At 42.9% G+C, this 14,342-nt stretch overlaps 1 protein-coding gene across 4 annotated transcripts in view; it reads left to right on the top strand.

Moving 5' to 3' along the window:
* Positions 1-2,317: 2,317 nt before the first annotated feature.
* Positions 2,318-14,342, top strand: part of LOC145279583 (uncharacterized) — a 34,769-nt gene continuing 22,744 nt past the window's right edge. For all 4 annotated transcript variants that reach the window (XM_080130747.1, XM_080130746.1, XM_080130748.1 and 1 more), the window contains exon 1: positions 2,318-7,054. In XM_080130747.1, coding sequence (XP_079986873.1) covers positions 2,827-4,236 — 1,410 coding nt within the window. In that variant the 5' untranslated portion in view covers positions 2,318-2,826 and the 3' untranslated portion in view covers positions 4,237-7,054. The remainder of the gene's footprint in view (positions 7,055-14,342) is intronic.

The raw sequence follows: 14,342 nt of genomic DNA on the forward strand, positions 1-14,342 counted from the left end.
TTCAAATGCCCAAATGTGGAGCGGAACTTTATCACTACAATTACCAATGCCCTTAAGTAGGGCGAATTTATATTTGCACGCTAGTGCTACAATTTAATGTCTGTCAAGACGAAATTAAGGTCTACTATTTGACCTGTCATTTGTCCGCCATTGGACAGTTTCTACATGGACTCCTCGTGTGTGCCCAACTAGCAGCATCCATCATGGAAAACATCTCAACATCTCCAACCTGCTCATTTCGTCAGCGGGAATCCTACCCAGCCTTTATCAAAGACGAACTATTATGTTACCATCCCATAATGGCAAATAGCTGAAGATGACGCATCTGTTGCAACCTTGGACCTTTTTTACTTTAATAAAATTTACATTTAAATTTTAAGGTGAGCTTGTTGTAATTTCTGTTTGGTTTTCTTCCATTCTGCCAGGGGCAAAACCTTGTGAGAGAAATCTCACACCGCTTCAAGATTGCTAAGACTGTTTCATAATTTCAAAAATTCTACAATCCGACAAAAGAAACCCAGCCATTTATATTGCAAGTTAACAATTATAAGAAATTAAACTACAATTATAAATTGACTTATCTTTTGCAAGAAAAAAACAAAAAAAAAAACAAAGACGAGGGGGGATATCTTTTGCGAAAAAACTGATGCGAGATATTCTCTCACTTCGGTTTTGCTCTTGGCAAAATGAAAGAAAACAATTAGAAATCACAACAGACTCGCCTTTAAACTTCACCGCAAATTTTATTAAAATAAAAAGATCCAAATTGCAAAAGATGTGTCATCTTTAGCTATCTGTCGAGCAGGGCTGGTAACACCTGAAAAGTGTAGTAGTTTATGGTTTATCTTTGCGTAATGCAGGATACAATACTCCATGCTGTTTGAAGAATAGCTGCAATAGGTTGATGAGTTAAGTAATGCCTTCTAAAGATGGATCCTGCAAGTCCGTTAGTCCTCTTGGAGTTCACTGTGCCTAACCGTCCGAATGGCGGACAAATGACAGGTCAAAATGTAGATCTTAATTTCGTCTCTGAGAGACATTATAAGTAATGATGAAAGTCATTATAAGTAATGATGAAAGTCAATCAATTCACAGAGTACAACAGTATACGATGAATATAATATTTCGCCAAACATAAGGTACGATGAATATAATATTTCGCCAAACATAAGGGCATTGGTGTTTGCAAATGATAATAATGTGGGTAGAAGCAAGAAAGAGAATTCTTACCGTGGGTGCTCAGCGAGTGAGTTCGGGCGAAGAAAAGGAAGAACAAACATGGCGGCCAGCATTTTTATTTCGTCCGTTCTTGCATAATCTCGTGTGTGCATGAAGATGGAACCTATAAAACGATGTTCATTTCTGGGTGCTGGGAGATGATTCCCGATTAGCCAGGAGAGAAGGCAACGAGAGTAGAGACAAGAGACAGATGACTGTAGCGATAATCTTTCTTGAACATTCCGTTTGTGTATTTGAGGTGACCCCCCCCATTTTACATCAAGCTATTTCGGCGATGGCCAATGCAGGCTTAAGCAACATAATTAAGCCTTTTAATGGCGACGGTGATGTGGTGGCGTGGCTTAAAAAAGTGGACCTTGTAGCAAGGATTCAGAAGCTGGATGATGTGGCCGCAGTAATACCACTGTTTCTAGAAGGGGACGCACTGGCCCTCTATTTGGAGCTCAGCGAGCGGGAACAGGGTGACGCAGACGCCATCAAGGGTCGACTGATTGAAGCTTTCGCAGAGGGGCCTTTTGAGGCCTTTAATAAATTGAAAGAGAAGAGGTGGACTGGTGAATCTGTGGATGTCTACGCGAATGAGATAAGGAGATTGGTTGAGTTGTCGGGCATCAGGGGACATGCCACGAGTCACGTAGTCAAGATGACTTTTGTTACCGGGTTCCCGGAAGAGATATCAAAAAGGTTGCAGCAGGTACCGGGAGTGGAGACGCTGGATGTGAGTGAGCTGCTTAAAACTGCAAAAATCTTGGTGAGCACCCAGCCCACGGAGCCTGGAGGAACGACAGCAACGGTACAGCAAGATGTGGGCAGGAATCTGCCAAACCCGGGGATCGCATGCTTCAAATGCAGGGGACCACACATGAGAAGAGACTGCAGGAAGTTCTTACAACGGACAGTGTGTTACAAATGCAATCAAAGAGGCCATTTAGCGGTAAAATGCACAAGTTCGGGAAACTGGCGAGGGGAGGCCGACGCGCCAGCGGCCGCCCCGATTCGAGAATAGAGGCGTACCTGTAGCAGATGCCCAAACAAAAGATCACAGTGGAAGGACGGGAAGTTATGGCCCTGATTGACACTGGCTGCACCACTACCATGGTGCACACTACCCTGGTCGGAAGATGGAAAGGGAAGAGTGAAATAGTGGCATTCGATGGGTCGCGAGTGAAGTGTCGAGGGAGGAAGACCGTCACTATTGATATTGCTGAACATCGGATGAGGGTCCATGCAATTGTCACTGATCGCCTGGTGCCTGGCGTCCAAGCCATCATTGGAATGGATGTTATATGCCGCCTTGGAGGTGTTACCATCACATGTGACAACGTGAGGTTCAGACTAGCTGAGTGTGCGGTGACGTAGAACGCCCCCAGAGGGATCAACAAGGTCGGGGAGGAAAGAAAATTGTCGATCAAAGATCAGGACTTCCGAGCCGAATTCGACGGAGAGCGGTGGACGGTGGAGTGGGCATGGAAACATCAAGCGCCATCGCTGACAAACAGGGTGGCGTGCTACACAAATTCGCTTAGAGGAGGGGCGAGAAAGGAGTTTGAGCAGGAAGTCAACTGATGGATTGAGGAGGGGATACTGATGCCTTGGACAGATGATGTGGAGTCGGGCATTTTGCCGTTGATGGCCGTTCTGCAAACAACTAAAGGGAAAGTAAGACCGGTCCTGGATTTCCGAGAGCTGAACGGCCATGTTAAGTGCCATACGGGAGGCGACACTGTAGATGTGTGCAGTGAGACCATTAGGGAATGGAGGCAGATGAATGGCGCATCTACGTTGGTAGATCTAAAATCTGCCTATTTGCAACTCCATGTTGCCAAGAAGCTCTGGAAATATCAGTTAGTCAAGTACAAAGGCAAAACCTACTGCCTTACGCGAGTGGGGTTCGGGTTAAATTCAGCACCCAAGATTATGTCAACTATCCTCAGGAAAATTCTGGAGACAATGGGAAAGGGAGATGGGGTAGTGAGCTCATACATAGACGACATTCTGGTGAATGAGACTGTGGTAACTGACAAGGAGGTGGTGGCTCATTTGAAGAGGTTCGGGTTGGTCGCCAAAGAGCCGGAAAAATTAGACGGAGGGGCTGCTTTGAGCCTAAAACTGAAACGAAGTGCGTCAGGCGGCCTAGAGTTTCACAGGGGAAACGAGATCCCACAACTGAAGCAGGAGCTCAACAGACGTGAACTTTTTTCCATATGCGGAAAGTTGATCAGACATTACCCCATTGCTAGCTGGCTTAGACCAGCATGCAGCTACATAAAGAGACACGCCGAAGGACGAGGATGGAATGATAAGGTGGGAGAAAGAATGGTCGCCATGATGGAAGAGCTCTTGAAAGAAGCAGAACGGCAAGACCCAGTCCGGGGAACCTGGAACATGCCGCGAACATTGGATGGAGTCGTGTGGTGTGATGCGAGCAGCATTGCAACAGGGGTCGTTTTGGAAATTGGAGGAGTAGTTGCAGAAGATGCAGCCTGGTTGAGGAAAAAGAATGACGTCAGCCACATCAATGTGGCGGAATTAGACGCGACAATAAAAGGAGTCAATCTGGCCTTGAAATGGGGACAACGTGACATCTGCATCAAAACAGACTCTGCCACGGTGTTTGCTTGGCTAAAGTCTCTCATTTCAAGCGAAAAAAGGATAAAAACGAAAGGGGCTGCGGAGATGTTAGTGAAGCGCAGGCTTGGGGTGCTGGCTGAGCTGATGCAAGAGTTTTGTTTGAAGCTTTGCGTAGACATGGTGGCTTCTGAAAAGAACCGAGCAGATGCTCTCACGAGAATGAAGAAGAGTTGGCTGTTGCCAAAGAAAGATGTTGTCGCTGCATCAGATCTAGATAATGTTGGCGTGCGAGAACTGCACAATTTGCACCATATGGGGGTAGAGAGGACTTGGTACTTAGTGAAAAAAGTCGACCCGAGGATCACCAAGGAGCAGGTGAGGCAAGTGGTCAGGACATGCGACAGATGTCAGTCGATTGAAGCATGAAGCTGGCCAATTGGAGGTGAGTGGGACCTGGGAAAGACTGGCATGCGATGTCACCCATTACAGGGGTGGACTTTACCTGACCATGACTGACTGTGGGCCCGGGCGATTTGCCCTATGGAAGAAGCTACGTGGAGGAACAGGCAATGAAATAGCGGCAATCCTTGATGAGGTGTTTTGGAGCGAGGCCCCACGGAAGAGTTGTTAACCGACAATGGGACTGCGTTCAAGTCAGTAGCAGTGACAGAAGTACTGAAGAAATGGAAGATCCAACAATTTTTCAGAGCTGCCTACAGACCTAGTGGCAACGGGATCGTAGAGAGAAACATCCGCATAATAAAAGCAGTTGCGGAAAGAGGAGGCACCTCACCTGAGCAAACCGTCTTCTGGTATAACATGTCGCCTAAACTGGGACAAGTACCAGAGACGGTCCCGCAACTGTCAATGTTTGCATATTCCTGGAGACATCCCAGGGTGGAGCCGGCAAGCCGAGAAGTAGAGGCCACAGGGACAATTAAACTCGGGGACGAGGTATGGGTGAAGCCACCGGGGGCGCGCTGTACCACACAATGGAGTAGAGGTCGCGTGACTGGGAGGAACACTAGTAACAACATTGTGGTGGGAGGAGTCCCGAGGCACATTCTCGATGTCAGACCAGTTGAGGGCGAAGCAGTGGAGGGGAATGGGCAGCCACAGGAGGAGGACGAGACACCTCAGAGGCCAAGTAGAGAGAGGCGACCGCCACAGTGGATGAGAGACTATGAAATGTGATCTTGAGATCAGGGAGGCATGTGGTTAGAAGCAAGAAAGAGAAGTCTTACCGTGGGTGCTCAGCGAGTGAGTTCAGGCGAAGAAAAGGAAGAACAAACATGGCGGCCTGCATTTTTATTTCGTCCGTTCTCGCATAATCTCGTGTGTGCGTGAAGATGGAACCTATAAAACGATGTTCATTTCTGGGTGCTGGGAGATGATTCCCGATCAGCCAGGATAGAAGGCAACGAGAGTAGAGACAAGAGACAGAGGACTGTAGCGATAATCTTTCTTGAACATTCCGTTTGTGTATTTGAGGTGAACCCTCCACCATTTTACATCAATTTCGCCCTACATTATGGCAAAGGGGTTTTGAGACTACAAGCCTCGAATGAGTTTTCGTACGTCAAGTCGACCTGTTGTCTGTGTGAAAACTGACGGGCTGAAAAGATAAATTTAGCGCCAAGAATACCCTCGGCAGGAACAATCAATCTGATAGGTTCAAACAAAATCGTGGGCGGTCAACCCGACCAATGAGGAGCCTGCTTATTTCTGCAGAATTTCTTACAATATATATTCGAATATGAAAAAAAAAAATGGTACTTATACAGTTTAGTGACGACATTAAAAAATGGAAATATTGAAAAAAAATTTTATTGTACGTAACTGTTATAGACTGAAGTTCTCCGAAAAAAAATTTCACTTCATTTGATCAAGTAGTTTTTTTTTTTTTTTTACAGCGAAAAACAATTATTTATCACGACGACGTCAACGTGGCCATTTTGGAAATGTACCTAGCAGAATACCTCCATTTTAGGCCAAATTTCGCAATCTAGCCTTTTTTTTCTCGCCAGAATGAGATGCGCACAAGCACAACACATCTGCAATTTTTTTACGTTTTTTTTGGGTTTTTTTCTAAATCTGCAATTTTTTTGCGTTTTTTTTTTTTTTTAATAAGAATACTATTGAATATGCAAAGAAATTGAAGAATGCAAAGAATTGAAGAATTTTTATACGAAATTATTTTCGAAACATGCGCAGAGCTGGAGTCTGGACACGCATGGCGCATGGATAACTTCGAAACAAAATTTTAAATTCGAAAATTTTCAAATTTCGTTTATTTACTTCTGTTACAAATTTAAAAAAAAAAAAAAAAACACCCCAAAAATGGCATCTGTTTTCGCAAAAAAAAAAAAAAAAAAAAATCTCATTCTGGTGGGGAAAAAAGGGCTAGATTGGCCTAAAATGGAGGTATTCTGCTATGTACGGCAGTTACCTGCCCTTGGGTAATTTCTGGGCGATCAATAACATTTCCAAAATGGCCACGTTGACGTAGCCGTGATAAATAATTGTTTTCGCTGTAAAAAAAAAAAAAAACTACTTGATCAAATGAAGTGAAATTTTTTTCGGAGAACTTCAGTCTATAACAGTTACGTACAATGAAATTTTTTTTCAATATTTCCATTTTTTAATGTCGTCACTAAACTGTATAAGTACAAAAAAAATAGCAAAAACACTCTTTATAAAATTCGTTCTTCACTTAATTTCATGAAAATTTCAAATTGATTAGATGATTACCTTATTTTTGATAGATTAAAAAAAAAAAAAAACTCCGTCAAACAAACATGACAACCCACCTCCCACCTCCACTTTTTCACCTAACAAGTTAATAAAAAAAAAAAAGATAACATTAAAAATCAAACGACGGAATAACCGGAATTGAGGTGGAAACAATAATAGTAATAATAACCACCTCTTAAAGCGTGTTTAATTATCAGCAAACACTGTGTATTATAGTAACCCCACCCGTCCCACGAAATTAATTAAAATTCTGGTAACAAAAATAATCGTGTTTGATTTTTTCACCTATTAAAATATTTCCATTAAAAAAATAAATAAATAAAAAATAATGATGATGATGATTTTATTCGTAATGTTCAACTAAAAAAAATCCTGTTTTGAAATGGTTCATTTAAATTTCCTCCTCTTTTATTTTCTGCGAACCTATTTCTCTGGTTGCTATCCTATCTAAACTCGTATGTTTCTTGAAAGCAAACTGTCCAAGCCAAAGGTAAGTAATTTATTTCTTTTTTCTTTCTTTTTTTTTTTTTTTTGTATTCTTTATTGATGTTCGTTTTTATAACGAGGCGCGTCATTATGTTCCCTTTTGGTTTATAAAGAGGAGGTCCAAAATAAGCACAAAAAGAAAGGGCAAGCGAACTCTATATTTGGAACGATTGCTGACACGCACTGAACAGTCGCTGATATAACATGGTAAAAAAAGGGGGAAATGGGAGTAATTGGACCTAAAATTATTTAATTTTGCTAGTCGTAATAATCAAAACAAAATCTCTAAAAAAAAAAATGAAATGAAATAAATAATAAAGTAGTCAAAATTAAAAAATATAACAAATAAATGTTATCAAAGGTAAGATTCTGCCTATCTGGAAAAGTTTGGTATTATTATACAAACACCGTGACAGCGTTAGGGTTAGGGGGTTAGGGTTAGGGTTAATTCGCTGTCACGGTGTTTGTATAATATTACCAAAAGTTTTTAGTGGCTTTACTCACTCTAAAGCGTTTAATCAGTTCGAAAGTCATACCGTGTTTATCGATGGTTGCCAACAAGAAAAATGGCGACGAGCTGACTGTTAAATACGTGATGTTTGGCAGATGACTTAAAACTAAAAAAATTATACAAAATACGGCGCTTATACAGTTTAGTCAAGACATTAAAAAATGAAAATATCGAAAAAAGTTTAAATTGTATGTATCCGTTATAGAACGAAGTTCTCCGAAAAAAAAATTTCACTTAATTTCATCAAGTAGTTTTGTTTTGTTTTTTTACAGCGGAAAAACGCGTTTTTATGAGAGCGCGTTGAAGGCGGCCATCTTGGATTTAAAAAAAAATTGTTTGAATTTTAGAAATGACAAAGGGAGATAACTCCAGTTAAAGCGCTGACACCCCTTTCCATCTCTAATACTAGCTTTTCTTCCTAAAAATCGAACATTTTGCTCGGTATCATAACAAATTGTTTTTTCGCTGTAAAAAAAAAAAAAAAAAAAAAAAAACCTACTTGATGAAATTAAGTGAATTTTTTTTTTCAGAGAACTTCGTCCCATGACGGATACATACAATTTAAACATTTTTCGATATTTTCATTTTTTTAATGTCTTGACTAAACTGTACAAGTACCTAAAATACTGATAGAAACCAACCAAATATGGTAATTTTTTATTTTAAGGCCCGTCTCACGTTCGTATAGAAAAAAAAACTGTGTAGATTTCGGTGTGCTACAAACGAATCTGCTAATCGTTTCCATCGCAAATAAATAGTTTTTATGATATAAAGAAATTACTTTTTCAAAAAGTGGGTGATCACTGTTCCATGTAAATTGAACTTCAAATGAGCACCCACTTTATGGCCACCTAGTAAGGGGGCATTATTTTGTTTGTTTATTGATTAAAGATTTTTTTTTTCTGCTTTCATCTTTCAATAAAGACACGAAGACAATAACAAATAAAGAGAAATCTATGTACAGATGCATATAATTCTTTATGGTGACCATTTCTATACATGCAACAGCACTCATTTTTGCCACAAACAAATAGTTTTTCTGATATAAAGCCACGTAATTCTATATGTTATCTGTGGTGGCCATTTCTGTACATGTAAGTGCGCACATATTTGTAACATGCAAATTTGCAATGGAAATGGTTATCATATTCTTTTAAAGCCAATCGAAATCTACAAAAACCATATTTTTCTATATGAATGTGAAACAGGCCCTAAAGTAAAATAATAGCCCAAATATATGTTACCGTGATATATATTGGCTGTGTTTCTATTTTGCATAATGTTTTAGTCATTTACCAAACATTCACATATTTTACAGTCAGCATTCTGACGTTTTTCTAATTCGCATCTATTTATAAGCACTATATGATTTTCAAACCGATTAAACATTTTAAAGTGAGTGAAACCACTAAAACGTTTTCCAGATAGGTAGAATAGTACCTTATATTGCTTTTGATAACATTTATTATATTTTTTTTAAAATTTACCACTTCTTTCATACTTTTGTGGATTGTAATACAGACTTTATATACAACGAGAATGAAGTATTTACAATAAAAAAATGCTTCTTAATATAAAGGAATGTGAAAGATAAGTAGTTTTGCTAGTCAAACAATTAGATGTAGGTCCCTCCCCCTCAAAAAAGCAACATCAAAAGAAAACACTTTATACCAAAAGATGTCTTTCAAAAAGCCGAAAGTGAGCCCAGATTACTAGCAAAACAGCAAATCTATCACCTAATTAGCAATGGGAATGGAGATTAGCAACAAAAGTTATACAAAAACAGAAAGGAACGCTTATTACATCATATATACACTAGCTAAGTTAAAAAGTGGAAAAATAAAGAAATAACCTACTCTAGTTTTGACTTGGTCAAAAATTGAACAGTGTTTGTTTTGGATGACTAATATTTTCTGTCTAAGAAACATCCACGTACCACTCAAGATTAGATCCATTTAGAGACAACACAAATGCAAAACTTTCACCCTCCTTTCGTTGGAATTTACTAAAGAGAGTTTCACATTCTTCAGCCTGATACACATTGAAACAAAAATGTAGTAGGCAAAAAAAAAATAAATAAATGTTCTGTCAGCAACAGTACAACTTCAAAATAGTCAATATCGCCCACCTCCAGAAGAGAGGGAATTCCTGTCCGTGATAACCGTGGTAAAAGAAGACACACTCCAATCGCCAGAAACACCCACACACACAGTTTGCAGGACACTGCCGACTCGTCTCTAGCCTCCTGCTTTTATAGTGGCCGGGAATTATCCATTTGCATAATCACATGAGACAGAAACGTGATTTTCCGAGAGTTGCATGGGGTAAATGCTAATAAAAACCCCCGGACGCCATCTTGGAATTCTCTTTTTCCCCCCAACTGGTAACACAACAGACATACCCGAGGTAAACTCTTTTTCCCCTCATTTTAATTATTGCTGCTTCTGCTACACTCTCCCCTGATCTCATGATCACAAATGGGGCAGGGGGGCAGTCGTCTCTGTCTGGTACTTCTCCGAAGAACCGGAGGCAGCACTTCCTCCCTGCCATCCTCCTCATCGCCATTATTGCCACCAGTCTGCTCCATAGGCGGTGTTTCACAATCAGGGCAGGGGGGCAGTATTCGTTTCTGTCGGGTACTCCTTCGTAGAGGCAAGACGGGTGGTCCTTCCTCCGCTTCTTCAGTATGTACATTATATGGCTCAAAATCCTCTTCGTCGTCCTGCATCATACTCTCTGTCTTTTCAGAAGACATCATACTGTCTGAGTCTCCCTCTTCCTCCGATGTAACAACATAATGGCGAGGGTGCAAATCCTTCACGTGACGAGGCACACCGTCCACCAAAATTGACTGAGGGCTGATCACCTTGGTCACCTCACCCTTGCCGAACCTCGTGGTACATCGATTTTGCGGTCTTCTGACCCATACGCGATCTCCAACCTGGTAAAAGCTGTTCTTGGGACCTGGGGACGCAGTTGCGAGATTGGTCTCCTTTACTCGAACTTCGTATTGATAAATCCTATTGGTAGGCGCAGTGGAGGGAGATGTGTCGTCTCTTGGTGTGATGTTATACCAGTAGACAGCCTCCTGTATGGGACAACACATTCTAGCCGCTATTCGTTTCACTGTACGATGACATCGCTCCGCTATGCCATTCCCGGCTGGAGCGTATGCACAGCGGAACCGCAAGTGAACTCCCCATTTACATGCAAATGCTTGGAACATATTGCTGCAGAAAGCTGTGTCATTGTCTAAAAGGAGTTCATGCGGCGTGCCAACTGATGAATCACGCTTGCCGAGTCCTGCCTTGCCAATTTCCTCCAAATGGAGAAACGCGATGGACCACAGTCTGTTAAAGTTAAAAAATGGAAGGTGCCATAATGCGTGATATCCATCCCAATTCTCTGCCAATTCTCGTTAACTTCCAGCTTTCCCTTTTCCCACCTGACTGGCGCTGGGTCAATGGACTGACATTCCTCGCATTTCTGTATGACCGTTCTGACAGTTGCTTTTGTCGTGGTTGGACATCTTCTCCTGACAAAGTAGGTAGTGCGTCGCACCCCCGGATGTCCACTATCTTTGTGAATAGCCATGATTTGACTCTCATCCAGCTCGTCTGTGTGGACCGCGCCTATCACTGGGTCAAGACCGTTTTTCTTTTTCATTGCCTCAAACCACCGCTGTGGCACTCGTGTCAGTCGGTCAGCAATGTTTTGTGCTGATGGAACCAGCGTCACATCCACTGTCAGCCCGTACTCTTTCACGAGCTCCTTAAGAGTGCTTAATCGCCTCCTAATAAGCATCTCGCTTGCTGCTTTGGTGCGTACTCGCGCCTTTCCAGTTAGCGTGTCCGAGACCCAATGGTATACGCAAACAGAATCTGTCTTTATGTGTAGCACCTTGCTCTGCCACTGGAGAGCCAAATTGATGCCTTTCAATACGGCATCCAGTTCAGCCAAGTTGATATGTTGAGAGTCATCTTCAGGTCGCAGCCAACATGCATCTTCCAGCACAGTTTCACACATCTCCAAGGCTGCCCCAATTGCTAGGGAGCTAGCATCGACCCATACATTCAGCTCTTTGCCGTCCACACACCAATTTCCCTGTGCCGGATCGTTCTGCTGTGCAGATTTTAAGGTTTCGAACATCATACGATGTAGTACGGCGTCCCTTGCTTCATCATCCCAGCCCTTCGTTACCGAACTTACTCTCCTTCTGAGTATTCCGCAAGCCGCACGAAGCCAACCGCACACCGGAAAGTGCCCGACAAGTCGACCACACAGGGAAAAGATTGTTCGTCGCGTAACAATACTGGGAGCCTCCGGAATTGCATTTCCTCGCTTCCACCGCAGTTCATTGCGTTCCATCCTGACTGCCAATCCCAGCACCCGTGCACCGTCCTTCAACTGCTCCGAGTTCTTGCACTCCAACCCGAATTGCGCGAGGTGTTCTCTCACACGGGTCGCGGGCACCACGTCTTCATTGACAAAAATGTCATCAATGTAAGCAGATGCTGCGCGGCTTATAACTTCTTCCTGAGATAGTACTTCGCTGACAATTGCTCTCATTATCAAGGGAGCCACATTCAAACCAAACCCCAGACGGGTCAGACAGTATTTTTTCCCATCGATTTCCACAGTCTGGTATGGCAACAGTGTCTCATGGACCCGGACTTGTAGGTATGCTCTTCTGAGGTCCAGTAGAGACACGTTAGCACCTTTTTGTCTCCACTCACGCAGCTTAGCCGCACAAACATCTGCGTTGGCCGTAAATGCGTCTACGTAATGATTTAGCTCCCGGTAGTCCATTACCGGGCGCAATTTGGCTTTGTTCTGCTGTATCACAGCCATCAGGGGAATTAGACCTTTGGGGGGTCCCAATTTATCCTCTGGGTATGGCACGAGCCAACCATTATCTATCCAGGTGTGGAGCTCCTGCGTGTATTCTTCACGAATTTCTGCTGGCACTGGGTACTCTGACACTCGATTATGCAGCCTTTCAGGGGGGTGGTCCACAGACCATTTCCACGATGCGGTCCACGTTCGGTTTTGATGGTCAAAGGTAGCAGTGAAATCTGGTTCATCGATAGAAATGGCTGCGCATTTAATACTTTTCCTGGCGCCCAGCCGCACTGATCCTGTAGGCTTGACAACGACACCTCCTAGAGCTTTTATGGCATCGATCCCTAGAAGCAAGTCAAATCCCAGTGGCTTGCCATGCACCACCAACACATTGACTCTGGCAGACACACCTTCATCAGTGGATACAGAGACCGTTCCAACACCGCAGCACGCATGGGACACTCCACCAATTGTGTTGACATTTACGTTTGTTTTTCTCCAAGACCGGCACCGGTCTGCATGTAAAATTGTCCTGGAGCATCCTGTATCAATAAGCGCCAAGCATCGCGTCCCGTCAACATGGATGCTTATCACCGGGAGCGTCGTGTTCACATCTTGGTTGGGAAGGAGACTGGCGCTTATGCGTCCTCCCCTTGCTCGTTTCCCGAGCAATTCCGAGCCCAGTGTCCACTCTCACCGCAACGGTAACACCGTGTTCCACGTTTTCGACAGTCCCTTGCAAGGTGGCCTTTAACATTGCATTTGAAACAGGTCACGTTAACAGGATTATTCTGGGCCCTGTTGTTGGGTGAGCGTGTGGCCGCAACCACATCCTGATTTTGTTCGCCAGTCGTCGTCAAAATTCTCGCTCTCGACATTAGCTCCCCCATGGTCAGGGCTTTGATGTTCGGCACCTGTTGAAGAGCAATTGAGATGGTGTCAGGGAATCCAGTGACAAAAATTAATTTTGTGAGTCTCTCTGAGCTTTCTCCTGTGAATCCGGCCAATCCAACCAACTGCCTGATTTTGTTGGCGTACACATCCACACGTTCACCAGCCCATCTAACCATAGTTATTTTTCTATATGCTGCAAACGTGTCATCAGTAAATGCCTCCTTTAATCGAGCCTCAATCTGGTCTATTTTCTTTTGATCGTCCTCCTCCATTTCCATGTAGAGGGCCAGTGCATCGCCTTCCAGGTATAAAGGTAGCAGACTCGCTACGTCATCCACCTGCTGAAGTTGTGCGACAAGTCTCACTTTTTTCAGCCACGCTACAACGTCTCCCTCGCCAGAGAACGGCTTGATAATATCACTGCTTATCCGCACCTTCGCCATATTCGGGCCGAAATAGCTTGAAACAAAAATGTAGTAGGCAAAAAAAAAATAAATAAATGTTCTGTCAGCAACAGTACAACTTCAAAATAGTCAATATCGCCCACCTCCAGAAGAGAGGGAATTCCTGTCCGTGATAACCGTGGTAAAAGAAGACACACTCCAATCGCCAGAAACACCCACACACACAGTTTGCAGGACACTGCCGACTCGTCTCTAGCCTCCTGCTTTTATAGTGGCCGGGAATTATCACTTGACACTTGATTGTCAGAAAGACTTTCTTTGACCTGTAGCAAGAATTCAAGGACTGTTGACACATGCAATAAAAGGAGTACTTGCCGAGAGGCAAACTGTGTGCCCTCTTCCTCATCCAAGTGTTCATTTTTTATAGCTGGAAAAGTTTTTGGAATGTCTTCCTTCCAGAAACTACTCTTTCTCTCACAAGGTGTACACATTTGGTCTAGTTAGGTAAGGCAAAGTGTATGTCAATGCTTGGCATACCCCGACTGTTTTCAGACATATGTAGATAACAAACCTTCTGACAAATAATGGTCTGCTTTCTGTGCCAGACAGACCTGAAAGTGGCTGCACTAATAATATTAGTG

The sequence above is a fragment of the Euprymna scolopes genome, chromosome 7 (genome assembly GCF_053919585.1).
Source record: "Euprymna scolopes isolate OS-2025 chromosome 7, ASM5391958v1, whole genome shotgun sequence".
NCBI classification, from domain to species: Eukaryota; Metazoa; Mollusca; class Cephalopoda; order Sepiida; family Sepiolidae; genus Euprymna; species Euprymna scolopes.